This window comes from Pan troglodytes, chromosome 6 (assembly GCF_028858775.2).
Source record: "Pan troglodytes isolate AG18354 chromosome 6, NHGRI_mPanTro3-v2.0_pri, whole genome shotgun sequence".
In the NCBI taxonomy this organism is placed as follows: domain Eukaryota; kingdom Metazoa; phylum Chordata; class Mammalia; order Primates; family Hominidae; genus Pan; species Pan troglodytes.
Window position 1 is genome coordinate 109369128 of NC_072404.2, and position 16669 is coordinate 109385796.

A 16669-nucleotide genomic window follows, 5' to 3' on the forward strand; every position below is an offset into this window, starting at 1 on the left:
AGGAGAGACAATGACAACCAAATGAAATCTGGTATCCTGGGTGTGGTTCTAGAAAATAAAATGAATACTAGGTAAAAACTGAGGAAATGGAAATAAACTACAAACTCTAGTTAGTAAACTGTATCACTGGTTCATTAATTGTAACAAATGAACCATATTAACACTAGATGTTGACAATAGGGGAAACTGGGTGAAGGGGTATGTGGGAACTCTGTCCCATCTTCTCAACTTTTTGGTAAACCTAAATTGTTCATTTTTTTTTTTAAACTGGTTAATTACCACATGAAAAGTGCTCAATCTCACTAGTTATCAGGAAAATGCTTTATCTGGATGGGTACAGTGGCTCATGCCTGTAATCCCAGCACTTTGGGAGGCTTAGGTGGGTGGATCACTTGAGGTCAGGAGTTCAAGACCAGCCTGGCCAACATGATGACACCCCATCTCTACTAAAACTACAAAAATTAGACAGGCATGATGGCGGGTGTCTAATCCCAGCTACTCGGGAGGCTGAGGAATGAGAAATGCTTGAACCTGGGGGGCGAAGTTGCAGTAAGCCAAGATGGTGCCACTGCACTCCAGCCTGGGTTACAAAGCGAGACGCTGTCTAAAAAATAAAAAATAAAAATTAAAAAAAAAAAGCTTTATCAAGGAAAGGTGTACATACATATATATATATATCCATATACCTTTAGGAAGAGGGAAGGGGTGCTGACTGAGGGCAGGAGATGACATTTTGCACCTTTCAGGATGGCTAAAGTTAAAGAACTGACAAATCTAAGTATTGGTGAGGATACATAGCAACTGGAACTCTTAACTTTACACACTGGTAACAATAGTGTAAACTGGAACAATCACTTTGTACCAGTTTGAAAATGGTTTGGAATCATCTACTAAAGCTAAACACACATGTATGTCCTATGACCAGGAATTGTTCTCACAGGTATACAACTGATAGAAATGTATATAAATGTGCACCCAAAAAGATATGTTCACACATATTCCTGTTTTTAATAATAGAAACAGAAATCATCCAAATTTCCCTCAAAAGAAAAATGAATAATATGCTTTGGTATATTAATATAATGGAATACGACAGTACTATACAGCGGGCACTACTGACATTTTGGGCTGGATAAGTCTTTGCTGGGAGCTGAAGGCAGGCATGTCCTGTGCATTACAGAATGTTGGCAGCATCCTACACACAAGAGATGCTGGTAGTAACCACCCTCCAGTTGTGACAACCAAAAATGTCTCTATATAATATCAGATTTTGCCCTTGGAGGGAGCAAAATCACCCTGATTCAAAACACTGGTGTACAGCAATGAAAACAAATACCTACTGCATGGATTCATCTCACAAACGTAATGTGAGCAAAAGAAGCCAGTACGAAAGAGTGCGTCCTGAAAGATACTCACTCAAAAATAAGCACAACGAGTGCTGGGCGTGGTGGCTCACGCCTGTAATCCCAGCACTTTGCGAAGCCAAGGCAGGTGGATCACTCGAGGTCAGGAGTTCAAGATCAGCCTGGCCAACATGGCAAAACCCCATCTCTACCAAAAATAGAAAAATTAGCCGGGTGTGGTGGCACATGCCTGTAATCCCAGCTACTTGGGAGGCTGAGCCCAGAGAATAGCTTGTACCCGGGAGGCAGAGGTTGCAGTGAGCCGAGATCGCTCCACTGCACTCCAGCCTCGGCCACACAGCAAGACTCCATCTCAAAAAAAAAAAGTAAAAAAAAATTAGAGTGTGAGAAGTCCAGAGGGAGGCTACCCTTTGAGGAGAAGGGAAGAGGTACTGATTGGGGACATGAGGAAGCTTCTAGGATGCTATGTGTGTTCTATTTTTTTGACTTGGATAGTAGTTACATGAATGGTCACTTTGTGATAATCTGTCAAGCTTTTGATTTATACATTTTTCTCCACGAGTGTCATACTTTTTTTTTTAAATAGAGACAAGATCTTGCTAAGATGCCCAGGCTAGTGCAAACTCCTGAGCTCAAGAGATCCTCCCATCTCAGTTTCCCAAAGTGCTGGAATTACAGGCGTGAGCCACTGTACCTGGCCTTAAAATGTGTTTTAATGTTTATTTTATTATGACAATAAATATAACAATTTGTCAAAATCTGTGGAATACAGAGCAATAAAGGTAAAAGTATAACTTAAATTTACCAGCAAACAAAGGGGTAAATATAAAGGAGCCAAGCATTCCAACTCAAGAAGTTGAGAAAAGAGCTAGAGAAGAAACCCAAGGACCAATTTAAAAAAAAACAGCTGGGGGCGGTGGCTCACACCTGTAATCCCCGAACACTTTGGGAGATCAAGGCAGGAAAATTACTTGAGCCCAGCAGCTTGAGGGTGCAGTGAGCTATGAGCACACCACCGCACTCCAGTCTGGGTAACAAAGCAAGACCCTGTCTCAAAACCTAAATAAAATAAAAATAAAGATAAACAATAAAGAGCAGATATTAATGGTTTCACTGCAGCATTATTTGTAGTGGTAATGGTGTTGGAGGCAACTCAGGTAGCCATTACCGGAAAAAGAAACAGGTAAAATGTGGAAGATGTACATTAGAAGTGGGTCATGGGGTAAAAGTAAAGGAAATCAATTTTAAAAATGGGTAGGTAGATAGATAAGTACAGTAGTTCTCTCAGGCTCTGAGATTCTATGTTCTAGTTTCATCTGTTTGTTTTGTTTTGTTTTGTTTTTTGGTATGGAGTCTTGCTCTGTCGCCCAGGCTGGAGTGCAGTGGCACAATCTCGGCTCACTGCAATCTCTGTCTCCCGGGTTCAAGCGATTCTCCTGCCTCAGCCTCCCAAGTAGCTGAGATTACAGGTATGTGCCACCATCCCCAGCTAATTTTTAGTAGAGACGGGGTTTCACCATGTTGGCCAGTCTGGTCTCAAACTCCTGACCTCAGGTGATCCACCCACCTCAACCTCCCAAAGTGTTGGGATTACAGGCGTGAGCCACTGCACCCAGCCCCAGTTTCATCTTTTTTAATCGTTTCCCTAACTTTGCATTTCCATTTGCTGATATAATTTTTTGTAAACATTCTGCTGGCTCACATGTATCTTAGAGGTTTCAGATTCTAATTAGATGTTAAGCCTGTATTTTAAATGTGTTATTTCAGAGATTCTTTTATGACACATATTTGGATATGTACTTGCAACTGCATTGCTTAAGCATGTTGTAAAACTTTTATATAATTCTTGGAAGTCATTACATTTAATTTTAACTGTTAGGTTATATCTATCATATAAAACCTAGCTAGCAATTTCTTATTGATAATAACTACTGGGTGGGTCCAGGTTTCTGACTTCCTTAAGAGTAGAACAGAATGTTGTCTCTTGCTTATGAAAAAAAAATAGTAATGGTAGACAGAAAATGTTCTTGAGAACACCTTTTAGAGATCTTTTCATCTTCATTCACGTGATATGGAGGAAAGAGAGGTTCTGAGGCATCCGATACTCAACATGAATTATTTCAGCAAAAAGAAAAAGCAAAGTCACAAATGTAGGACCCTATCCAAAAACTAAAAGAAGCTATAAGGACACTTCACCTACAGAGGATATAAAGGCAAAGATTAACTCAAAGGAGGGGCTTTTGATAACAAACTGGCCTAAAGACCCAAACTTAAGTGCTGAGTTAGAATTATAATCTTTTAAAGGTTGCTAGTCATTGGAAATTATTTAAATGAAAGTACCACTCAAAATATGGGGATAAGAACAAAGTTTTATCAAGCTGTGATTGTAATGATTAAAAATAAGCAAGAAAGTTAAGTGTCTCTTAATTGTTGATAACAGTTATGTACTTGGGAGTTTTATGCTTGCTTTGTTTTATTGTTTAATAATTATAAATGTACACATAAGATGAATGAAAAAAATCTTATATGTGCTAAGTCTCAGATCCTAGATGAACTATGAGACCGTGTGAATCAACTTATCTCCTATGAGCTGAGCTCAGCATACCTACATTTCACATTAATTTCCTTTGAATGGTGAATCTTTGGCTTTTTAGTTATGTGACAGCACAGAACTAGCAAGAGATAAGACATGTCTATGAAACCCACTCACCAGGAAGGACATTCAGCTCTAAAGACAAGAGAGAGTTCAGTTAGTGAAGATGAGATCACCCCCACCCGTAACTGTCTCACCTGAAGCAGCTCCAGGGTGGGGGCCTGGCTCTTCTCCCCCACCTCTAAGATGAGCTTCTTCAATGAAGCGATCGTTTGATTGAGTTTTAACGTGTTCTCATTCAGCTTCTTCTTTGTCTCTTCTTCTTCTTTGTTCAATCTCTGAAGAAACAGGTCCTCTTCTTCAACCAGGAAGTTGTGCAGCTTTGAAAACTCCGTGCTGATTCTCATTCGCTGACTCTTTATCTTATCCTAAGGCCACATGAGATTTGCTCACTCCTTTTTCTGCCTGACCCCAGCTACTAAATTCCTTACACAATTCCCCAGTAATCCACAGTCAATCCTAATCAAACCCTCTTGAAAAGCTCCTGCCCACCCCCACTAAAATTTCCATTACTCCTTTATTTATACCTACTTGATAGCTCTGTCTAGTCATTATAGTATTCATTCATTCTTCCTAACATTTCAGTCTCTACTACTGACAAGTTTTAAACTAAAACAAACTTTCACATCTACTACTTAGTTTAGCCTTCAGAACTCGTTTAGTTTTACCAAATCTTTAGGAGTGTGAGGGTGTGTGTGTGTGTGTGTGTGTGTGCATCCATTCATCTGTTTCTTTCCACAATGCCATGGGCCCAAACCGACTCTAACCTAGGGAGTATATTTAGGAAAAAGTAGGAAGGAGAGGGGTGCTACCTTAAAGTAGAGACATGGGGATGAAGTATGCGGAACTCATTATCACCCAAAGCCACTAGCAGCAGGGACAGGTACTTCCTCTCCTATCCCCGTATCTACAAGGGGCCTGATAACTGAACTGACACCCAGAAAGCTCTTCTTTCAGTCACATGATATGGAGGAAACAGAGGTTCTGAGGCATCCAAGACTCTACGTGAACTGCAAAACCCCATGACCAAAAGGACCTCAGAAGCAAGAAATGTCCCAGACCAAAAGGACCTCAGGAGCAAGAAATATCCAACCACTTCTGCCATTACCTTCCACTGTGTGGCGTTCTTCACTTCTACATCCTGTAAATGCATGACTTTCTTCATCTTGGCCACGAGATTACGCTGAGACTTAAGAAGTTTCTCCTGCCAGCAGAAACACACACAGGTAAGAAAACACATCTCCAACCATCATCATCTTCTTTTTTCTTTTTGGTTTTTTTTTTTTTTTTTTTGAGACAAAGTCTCACTTTGTCACCCAGGTTAGACTGCAGCGGCCTGATCATGGCTCACTACAGCCTCAGCATCCCAAGCTCAAGTGATCCTCCCACCTCAGCCTCCCAAGTAGCTGGGACTACAGGCATGCTCCGTCAGGTCCAACTAATTTTTTTATGTTTCGTAGAGACAAAGTCTCCCTATGTTGCCCAGGCTGGTCTTGAACTCCTGGGCTCAACAGATCCTCCCACCTCAGCCTCCCAAAGTGCTGGCATTACAGCCATGAGCCACCACGCCTGGCAACTTCATTTTTTAAGAGCTAAAAGTCACCTAATCAAAACAGAGAATGAGATTGAGAAAATGCTGAAGACGGTCACAGGCCTATGATAAGAACTATTCTGGTCTGAAATCATCACAACACTATATTGAGTTTTCCTGGTAAGTTAGCAAAAACTAAAAACTGTTAGAAGATTAGCAAATATCTACTACTGGCAGGGAGAAGGCCTCTGGCACCACAGGAGATTAAAAAGGTGCCATTTTTTGATGGACAACTGGCAGAATTTAACAAAATTTTAAATGGGTATAATGCTACTTCTAATAATCTATGCAACAAAACACTAGCAAAAATAACCAATATGTAAAGAAATGGTCACTATAGCATTATTCATTATCCACTAATTAGGAATTATTAAATAAATTATGTTATATTGATACTTTGCATCAATTTCAGGTAGCTGTCTATATATTGACATGAAATACACAATAAGTTGAAAGCAAGCCATAAGACAATATGTATTGTACAATTCTGTTTTGAAAAGAATAAACGTGTCTATGCGCATACGTGTTTATCTATGTGTGTGTATTTGTATGTGAAAGCAAGGGAAATCTGGAAGGATGTATACCCAAGTATTAACATTGGTGACTTCCAAGGAAAAAGAATCGCTTACGAATTTGGAGGTGGGGTACTAGAAATTTTATGCATTTTTGCTTTAATTTCTACAAGTGGCATATGCCATTTTTGTAATTTAAAAACCCGAGTAAGTTATTAAAAAATAAAGCAAGTCAATCAACATTGACAAATTGGGCTGAGGGGCAGCACCCGATAGTAGGATGTCAGCTGCGAGTGCAGAGATGGAAGCAGAAATGTTAGAGAAACACACAAGAGAAAAACCCACAGGAACTGATGATCAAATGGCTGCAGGAGGAAAGGGTCCAGATTTAGCCCCTCAGTTGTGGTTTAAGTAACTGGATGGACTGCAGGTTATTTATCAAATTAGAAAATATAGGAAGAAGAGCAGTGTGTAAATGGGAGGAAGGAAAATAAATTTCACCTAAATAAATTGAGTCTGAGATGCCTGTGGGACATCCAAGTGGATATGTTAGCAATTAGAGTTGGGAAGGAGATCTATGCTGCAGAAGCAGATTTCGGGATTAAAGCACAGGTGGCAGTTGGAGCCTTGGGTGAGCGTAAAATCACCCAGTAAGATTCTACAGAGTAAGAGGATCAAGGCTAGAACTGGCAACAACTACATTTAAGCAGTATGTAGAAAATAAAAATCCTGCAAAGAAGCTAAGGTGAGCAGTTGGTGAAAAACCAAGAGAGAATGGTTTCTCCTATGCCAAAGGAAAAGACCATTTAAATTACAAAACTAGTGAATAGTGTCAAATGCTGGAGGGTGGCCTGGGCAACTTTCTGTAAGTCTCACTATATGTCAAAATAAACAAAAAATTAAAAAAATTAAAAATAAATTTAAAAAACTAAAAGAAAAGAAATGATTAGAACTAAAAAATAATCTGTACAACTTTTTAAATTCTTCCCCAGAAAACTAACAATTACTAATAGGTATAACTTTTCATCCAATCATTTACAAGTGACAATGGTTAAAATCAAGTTAAATAACTGACAAGGTTGATAACATCAAAGTTGGCAAGGGTATGGAGCAACTGGAACTCTTACACAACATTAGCAGGCGAATGAAATGCTACCACCATTTTGGAAGAAGGTTCAGTGTAAAACTAAACATACATTAATCCTAGGGTACAGCAATTCTATTCCTAGACCCAGGAAAAATGAAAACATGTACCCATAAATAGACCTGTACAAGAATATTCATCGCAGCTTTATTCACAATAGCTAGAAGCTGGAAACAGTCCAGGTATTCATTGATAGGAAGGTGGATAAATAATGGCAAAAACCGCAATTACATTTGCACCAACCTATACAAAACGGATAAATCTCAAAATCAATATGCTGAGCAAAAGGATCCATACAGACAATGGAATTCCATTTATATGAAGTTCCGGAACAGGCAAAACCTAATTTGTGTTTGAAAAAAAATCAGAACGGTGGTTGCCCTGGTAGGGGAAGGGTGCAGAGAATAACTGGGAAAGGGCATGAAGGAATTCTCTGGATGGTAATATCCTTTATCTTGAGAAGGGCATTTGTCAAAGCTCAGCAAATGTACAACTAAGATTTGTGTTTTTCATGGTATTAAATTTTACCTCAAAAAATACCATAGGCCAGGCACGGTGGCTCACACCTGTAACCCCAGCATTTTGGGAGGCCAAGGCAGGTGGACAGCTTGAGGCCAAGAGTTCGAGACCAGCCTGGGCAACATGGTGAAACCCTGTCTCTACTAAAATACAAAAGAAATAGCCAGGTGTGGTGGCACAAGCCTGTAATCCAGCTACTTGGGAGGCTGAGGCATGAGAATCGCTTGAACCCAGAGGCAAAGGTTTCAGTGAGCCGAGATCACACCACTGCACTCCAGCCTGGGTAACAGAATGAGACTCTACATATTAAAAAAAAAAAAAATACCATAAACAAATGTTAAATCTGGTTAATGATATACATGCTGAAGTATTTTGTTTGCAATTGAATTTTAAAAGCATCAAAAGGAAATAAGAATTGATGTATTCAGAGAGATACAGACAAATGGACAGCTATGTGATAAAAGAGTCAAATGTTAATGGTAGAATCTACATGTGGGTACACTGGTGTTACTACAAAATTCTTCCAACTTTGATGTATGCTTGAAATTTTCATAGTAAAATGAAATAGGAAAACAAAATTAAATTATAAAAGGGATTCCTACAGTTCTGTTAAATGGCACAATACCATCTGTGCTATTCTGTTTCTACCATGATGTTTCCTAACATTATATCATCTATTTACTATCTCTAGTAGTTAACTTTAATAGGCATGTAACCCTGCTACTCTCTCATGTAATTTCACTTTATTCAATTATAACTGCCGCTTTGTGGTCACTGTCAAATTTGATGTATATGAGGTTTGTAATGAGATATATATTAGTTCCTTCAAATAGGACCAAGTTTTTGAAAGTTTTCACTTTGCTTGATAATGAAAAATATAATAATCTACTAAATAGAGATTTTCTATGTCTTAAAAAGCCCTAACAAGTCAGTATGCATGAATTCTCTCATATGGTTCTACTACTCAAGACTCTACCCAAGTTTTTTTCAATCTGGCCACAGTTGGAATCTAAACTGGGAGGTGAGTTAACTTGACAGCCTTGGTGGAAGTTAGAAAACACTTTCCCTGCAACAACAGAAACTGCCAGGAGGTGGCAGGAGCGCAACACCAAGCATTTCAATCTGGGTTAGAAATACCAGAAATTTTAAAAATCACTCTCTCAGCTAGGTGCGGTGGCTCACGCCTGTAATCCCAGCACTTTGGGAGGCCAAGGCGGGCAGATTACGAGGTCAGGAGTTCCAGAGCAGCCTGACCAACATGGTGAAACCCCGTCTCTACTAAAAATACAAAAACAAATTAGCCAGGCATGGTGGCGCACACCTGTAATCCCAGCTACTCAGGAAGCTGAGGCAGGAAAATCGCTTGAACCCGGGAGGTGGAGGTTGCAGTGAGCTGGGATCGCGCCACTGCACTCCAGCCTGGGCAACACAGTGAGACTCCATCTCAAAAAAATAAATAAATAAATAAATAAATTTTTTTAAAAATCACTTTCTCTTAATTTAGCACCAGAAAATTGTATGTATATGAAAACACAAGTGTAATAAAAGAGCATACTTTTATAGAATGAAGACATTTACTGACTTGTGATCATGTAGCTCAAACAACATTAAACTTCCAAAGATCTTAGTTTCACTCTAGACCTTCAAACCAGCTGTGCATCTGTGAGCAAGTCAGCCTTGCTTATTTCCTGGATCAAGGCTTCCTTAACTATAAAATGAAGACAACTGGACTAAATGTCTCTTAAATACCATCCCAGCTCTTGAGTTCTATGAATTTCAGTCACTGTAACTTCTGCAATTGATCCAAGCTGGTAGGTGTACTTTGGAAATATACCTCAAATCTACCTACATGCCAAACCCCACTGCCACCGCTAGTTGAAGCCACCATCATCTTTTGTCTGACAACTACAATAACCTCCCGACTGCTCTCCCTACTTACAGTCATGTCCTTCTCTCATACAATATCCACAACGCAGCCACAGTGGCACGATCATAGCTCACTGCAGCCTCGAACTCCTGAGTGCAAGTGATCCTCTAGTCTCGGCCTCCCGAGTAGCTGGGACTACAGATGTGCATCACTACATCCAGCTAATTTTTGTATTTTTTGTAGAGATGGGATCTCACAGTTGCCTAGGCTGGTCTTGAACTCCCGGACTCAAGCAATCCTCCTGCCTCAGCCTCCCAAAGTGCCAGGATTATAGGCATAAGCCACCACACCTGGCCTTGGAATAACTTTTCTAAAAACTAATCAGATATTGTCACTCTCCTGCTCAAGATTCTTCACTGGCTTTCCTCTTCACCAAGAAAATCTGAACACTTCATTGTGGCCCAACATAAGCTGACCGCTGCCTACATCTCGTTTCACATCTCATGCCACCTTTCCCCTTGCTCTTGGTCCTCCAGGTGCAGAGACCTTCTTCCTACCCCATAAACATATCCAGCTCTCCCAGCCTCAGGGCCTCTTCCCACAGTTCCTCAGATGGCAGACTCTGCATCCAGCAAGTTTCAGCTGCAATGTCACCTCCTAAGAGAAGACTGCTCCCTTCTCTGGCATAGCACTTTTTCTTTTTTTCTTTTTTTTTTCTTGAGACGGAGTCTTGCTCTGTCACCCAGGCTGAAGTGCAGTGACATGATCTCGGCTCACTGCAACCTCCGCCTCCCGGATTCAAGCAATTCTCCTGCCTCAGCCTCCCAAATAGCTGGGATTACAGGTGCCCACCGCCGCACCTAGCTGATTTTTGTATTTTTAGTAAAGACAGGGTTTCACCATGTTGGCCAGGCTGGTCTCAAACTCCTGACCTCAAGGGATCCTCGCGTCTCAGCCTCCCAAAGTGCTGGGATTACAGGCGTGAGCCACTGCACCTGGCCTAGGATAGCACTTTCTTTTTCTTTCCCAGCATGCCATCACCATCTGTGATTATTTCATTTATTTGTCTGTCTGCTATCTGCCTCCCACCCTCAGCCCAACTGGACTGTGAGCTCCATGGAAAGCCTTTACTTGTCTTGTTCACCACTGGATTCCCAGTGCTGCATCTGGTGCTGTGCCACAGCATCTGACACAAAGCCAGTGCTCAATAAACATCTTAAATTAATTAACAGAATGGAGGGATTAGCTCCTAGAGTCAGGCATGAAGGAAAAAAGAGCTGCACTTGGAGGCCTTTTCCATGCAAACAATTTGCATCTGGAGATTTATGAAGCTATTTCTCTTTCTCTTTTCTCTTTTTCTCCCCTCACCATAACGGGTATAGGATGGGGATATTTTCCATGGATTTAGGGAACTTCCAGCTGTCCAACTTTTAAAACACAGTCCATCCATCTGAGTATATGCTGAGAATGGGATGCTTGGAAATAAAGCAGCTTCACCCAGGGGCAGTTTATGTTTTTCTAACTAACTTGGGGTGGGGATGGAATGAAAGGTGGTTGAATAGGGCAGTGACTAAGCAGAGGAGGATGGAGAGATGGGCAGGTATCAGGGAATTCCGGCCAGTGACCTGGCTCCTGAACACCTACGAAGTCAACCTTGTGACATTCAGCCCATCCCAGCGTAACCCTTACCCATCCACTCCTGTCCTGTTGGGCCATTGTGTTTAATCCTGAAATCCCACCTCTTCTAAGAAGTCTTCTCAGATTAGTTGTGGCAGAGTGAAAAGTGTAAAGGATTAGGGGTTAGAAGACCTCAGTTCAAGCATAGCCACTTCCTAGTTCTGTGACCTCGGGGGCATGTAACCTCACATCTCTGTGGCACAGTTGCCTCATCTTCAAAAAGGGAATAACAGAATCCACCTAATAGGATGTCTATGAAGATTAAAGAATTACAGTATGAAAAATGCTTAGAACTGTGGGTGGTACGTAAGAAGTAATGAACAACTGATAGCTATTACTGCTGAAGATGGAAGATTTAAGGGCTATGTTCCCCTTTCATACCCATCCACTTATATTTCCCTCGGCCCCCACCCACAAGTGTATTTTCCCTTCCATTTATCTGATGGGTCCTCTCCATGTCTTTTGCTGGCTACCTACCATTGGTGTTTCCCAAGCTTCTCTTTGTGCCTTTTTTTACTCTCTATGTGGTCCTCCTAGGAGAATCTCATCTTCTTACTTCTTCCATGACTTCAAGAACAGGCTGAGGATTCTAAAATATTATCTCTAGCCTCCAAGGCACCCCACCTCCTGTCCCTCTTCCTTGGACTTCCTGTCACAATTACTTCACACTCAGTACATTCCACAAGCATGGGATCTTCTGTCCTAAGACTACGCTTCCTCCTGTGTACCTTACCTCGGTTAACCTGACAGTCATCTACCTGCCATCTGAAGCAGAAATCTGAACTACCATCCAAGACTCCTCTCTCTCTCACCCACCAAGTCTAATTGATCACCAAGTCATTCAACTCCAGCTCATTATCACTCCATCCCTCCCTCTCCATCATCCCTGCCCTGAACTAATTCAGGTCTTTATTACCTCCTGCTTAAAATGGTACAAGAGCAGCCTAATTAGTCTTCTCTTCCATTCATCCACGTGGATGTCAAAGTTACCTGTCTAAAACAAAAAAACCGATCATATCATTCCCTGCCTTAAAACCCTTTAATAACTCCCCACTGCCTGAAAGAGAAAGTTCAATCTTTTTACTATGGCAAACAAGATCCTTCATGATAAGGCCCTGCCTTTTTCTTCAAGCTCATGGCCCACCATCCTCCTTCCCATGCTCCATGCTCCAGAAGTACTGAGCAACCTCCAGTCCTCTCACACACCACATGCTATCCCACTCCACCACATTTGGAATATGCTGTTCCTTTGGCCTGAAATACCTTCTTTCCTACCTCTACTCACCCTTGAAGAGCTAACACATTTAACTCCTCAACGGAGCCTTTCCTCACTCTTCAGTGATCACTCCGACCTCAGACCTTCTGTACACTTGGTAAATACTTCAGCTACTCTCACACACACTGAAATTAATGTTCTACACGCTTAAGTTCCTTACAAGACAAAGCCCATGTCTTTCTCATCCACTTATGTCCAGATTCTAAAACAATGTTTGGCAAATAGTAAGCATCAATAAAGGTTACTGAGTGAAGGAATGAACATACACTTTCTAGTCCAGCTTTGCGTCTGTTTCCTGTTCATAGTCAGCTGGTACAACTGTACAGTATTTTACAGTTTCCAAACATTTTCACTGTGTCATTAAATTCATGTGTTTGGCCAGGAAAGGTTGCTCACGCCTGTAATCCCAGCACTTCGGGTGGCCAAGGTGGGTGGATCACCTGAGGTCAGGAGTTCGAGACCAGCCTGACCAACATAGTGAAACCCTGTCTTCACTAAAAATACAAAATTAGCTGGGCATGCTGGCAGGTGCCTGTAATCCCAGCTACTCGGTAGGCTGAGGCAGGAGAATCACTTGAACCCGGGAGGTGGAGGTTGCAGTGAGTTGAGATCTCACCACTGCATTCCAGCCTGGGCAACAAGAGCGAAACTCCGTCTCAAAAACAATAATAATAAAATAAATAAATAAATTCATGTGTTCATGTACTTACTGCATATCAATTCTGCTGGAGACCACTGGAGTTACACCATCAGTAATGGGAGGGGGTGGGGCTACTCTGGAAAGGATGATCAGGGAAGGTCTTCAAGCTAAAAGCTAAAAGGATCTAAAGGATAGATGTGGGTAGAGAAAGAGAACAGACTTGAAACAAAAGCAAGAAAGCCAGTATGGCTGAAGCAGAGTAAGGTAAAGTGATTTATTCAGCTGGAGCTTCTTAACCCATGAGATAGGACGGATAATCCCCAAATTCAAATGTTACAGGATTTTCCCAACTGATGAAGGAAGCTAGTAACAAAACCCAGCCTCATCATTACAAGCTAGGCTTTTCCCAAATCATCAGCTGTCTATGACATTTACAGATACAGACAGGCACTGTCCAATACAGTATCCATTTAGCCATACAAGCACCTGAAACGTGGATATTCCAAACTGCTATGTGTTGTAAATGTAAAATACACACCAATTTCAGACCTATTATGAAAAAGGAGTATAAAATATCTCATTGAGGCCGGGCGCGGTGACTCACACCTTAATCCCAGCACTATGGGAGGCCAAGCAGGGCAGATCACTTGAGGTCAGGAGTTCGAGACCAGCCTGGCCAAGATGGTGAAACCCCTCTATACTAAAAAACAAAAATTAACCGGGTGTGGTGGCGTGTGCCTGTAATCCCAGCTACTCGGGAGGCTGAGGCAGGAGAATTGCTTGAACCCAGGAGGAGGAGGTTGCAGTGAGCCAAGATCGCGCCACTGTGCTCCAGCCTGGGCAATAAAGTGAGACTCCATCTCAGAAAAAAAAAAAAAAAAAAAAAAATCTCATTGATAATTTTCATCTCAGCTTTGAATATTTGGGGTAATCAGATTAAATAAAATATATTATTACAATTAACGTCACCTCGTTTCCTTATCTTACCAGAAAGATTTTAAATTACATATGTGGTTTCTATCGGACAGCAGCAGCACACACCCTCTCAGTATGTTTTTCTTTATTATGAGCTCCCCAAGGGCCAGTTTATTGAAAATTCTGCACAATGATTGCTGAGGTTTGCACCTCCCCTCCTCTCATTCCAGTTTTAACCCTAGCTCTGAAATTCGTGTTTTGCTTAACTTCTCTGAGTTTCAGGGGCTTTTCATGCTTCCAGTAGGAATGACAGCCACTTCGTGGTTCTTTTAGGAGCATTAAGTAAACTTTATCGGGCAACACTGACAGCCCCGTCATAGTCACCGCGACGGCCAGCTCACCCGGTAGCTCTCGAAGGCCTCGTCGATGGGTGCCATGGCGTGAGTCTGGTGCTCCTGGGACTCCCTGCACACCAGGCACACTGGCCGCTGGTCGTCCTCGCAGAAGAGCCGCAGCGGCTCCCAGTGGCGGCCGCACAGGCCCGGGGGCACGGGGCCCAGGCGCCGGCGCTGCGTCTTCTCAGTCAGCCTGGCCAGGGCCCAGTTGGGTCGCAGCGCGGCGGGCGCCGATGGGTGCCGACATTCGGGGCAGGGGAACGGGCCGCCGCCCGGCGCCCAGCTGCGGTGCAGGCAGCCGCGGCAGAAGTTGTGGCCGCACTCGATGGACACCGGGTCCTGGAAATAGTCCAGGCAGATGGGGCAGGTCAACTCCTCCTGGATGTCCTCAGCTTCCATGCTGCTTCCCTGCCGCGGAGACGGAGTCCGACGTGAGGCGCGGGAGAGGCCAGCAAGCTGCGAGCGGCCGCGGGGAGGCCAGACGACTTCCGAACCGCCGCCACCGCCTCACGTAAAAGGGTACAACGCAGGTTCTCTTCCGGGGTTCAGGACCCAAAAAGAACGCGCGGACGTTGCCCGGCCTGAGCGCGCAAGACCGGAAGCTGCTGGGTATCCGCGCCGGAACCGCGAGGGGGTTGGTCCAGGCCTAGGCGCGGGGCAGGACGGGACCGGTGAGCAGCTCCTCCAAACAGCTATAGAGACCCAGAAATGCCTGTGGAAAGCTACAGAGGACTTGGGCAAGGCGTTAGAGCCGGACGTTGTGGTCCCTGGGGGAGCCAACCGGGGAGGTGCCTATGATCTTTCTTTCCAAATTTGAGGGTTCAGGTCTGTGTTCGCCTGCTGGTTAGACCGATTTAAGTTTTAGAGTCCCAGGAGTTCTGGGCGAGCTGCAGCCTAGGGGCCTGGAAGGCCAGGAAGACTTGAAGGATCTGTGTTGGTAGGCCTGGAGTTTGGCTAACGTGGGGATGATTTGGATTCTGAGATGCAGATACATTGCCTTTTTGGTATCCAATTTGAAAAGTAGCAACCATTTTGCTATCCCAAAGAACATCCATGGAGGCTTTCAACAAATAATATGCTCACCTGTTTCAGGGAATTATCTATATCCCTTAAGTGGATTTTCGATCTTGTGTTTCTGAGGTGCTTTGCTTTTTATTCTTCCCACTTTCTTCCTTTTCTTGTGAATATTTGTTTAAAACAAAAAAAACTCTGGACTGACAAATTTAATAGAAGCTATTTGCACAAAGAACAGTTCATGAATTGGGCAGCACTCAGAACCAAAAGAGGTTCAGAGAGCTCTGTCCAGCAGTGTGACCTGCTAGCTTTTATAGGAAGCAAAGTAGAGAAATCACCTGATTAGCTAACATCTAGCTGTCTGCCTTATTTGACAATGATATGATGAGGCATTTGCCTTATTGGGGCATGGTCTGATCAGTTGGCTGTCTGTTATTTGCTGAAGCTCGGCCGTGATTGGCTGAAACCCAGCTGTTATAAAAAATAAAGTAAGTTAGGCTTCAGTTCGTTTACATACTAAGTCAGGTTGTATTTTGTTATATGGGAACTCAAGTACCAAGACAGCCTCAGGCTAATGGGCTTTTGCTTATTTAACAGATTTTTCATTCTTTTTATGTCCCAATATCAAATACTGCCTTTCCTATAATAATTTTTCTCAGTAAGTAGTATGATTAAATGATTAGAAAAAGGGGTTCTTGAGGTATCTGTTTGGGGGTTATTGATGAAAGTTCCACTGAATATTTCTAAAACATTTAAATTGGACAACTAATGAATGGATTTTCTTTGCAAATTGGAATACTCTATGGAGAAGGGATCTGGTTCTTTAATAGGGACCAAGGAGGAAGGAATACTCTTAACAGTTACTGATGTTTACCATGAGTGTTTATGGCATCTGTGTGTCTATATGTTTACCTAAGTATTGAATGAGAAGTTTCAGCATTCCTGCAAAGTATTTATTCCCCTTACAGTAGTCATTTAAATCTTTTCAGGTAAATCCCTTAAAATCCTTATGTCTTTATTCCTGCCATACCAGAGATGACCTTCCTTCTTTACTAAGTGAGGCTCCCTAATTAACAATTTTTCTCCATCACAAAATGTCTAT

The 16669-nt window shown here is 42.4% G+C and overlaps 1 protein-coding gene across 2 annotated transcripts in view; it reads right to left on the reverse strand.

The window, feature by feature from the left end:
• The window catches only part of TRIM4 (tripartite motif containing 4), a 28704-nt gene extending 13564 nt beyond the window's left edge, over positions 1-15140 (reverse strand). Inside the window, exons 1-3 of one of the 2 annotated variants that reach the window (XM_003318628.5) lie at positions 14560-15140; positions 5126-5221; positions 4155-4385 (exon numbers count right to left, since the gene is read on the reverse strand). In XM_003318628.5, the coding sequence (XP_003318676.1) occupies positions 4155-4385; positions 5126-5221; positions 14560-14952 (720 nt within the window). In that variant the 5' untranslated portion in view covers positions 14953-15140. The remainder of the gene's footprint in view (positions 1-4154; positions 4386-5125; positions 5222-14559) is intronic. The other variant, XM_009453742.5, reaches the window with a different exon arrangement.
• Positions 15141-16669: the final 1529 nt, after the last annotated feature.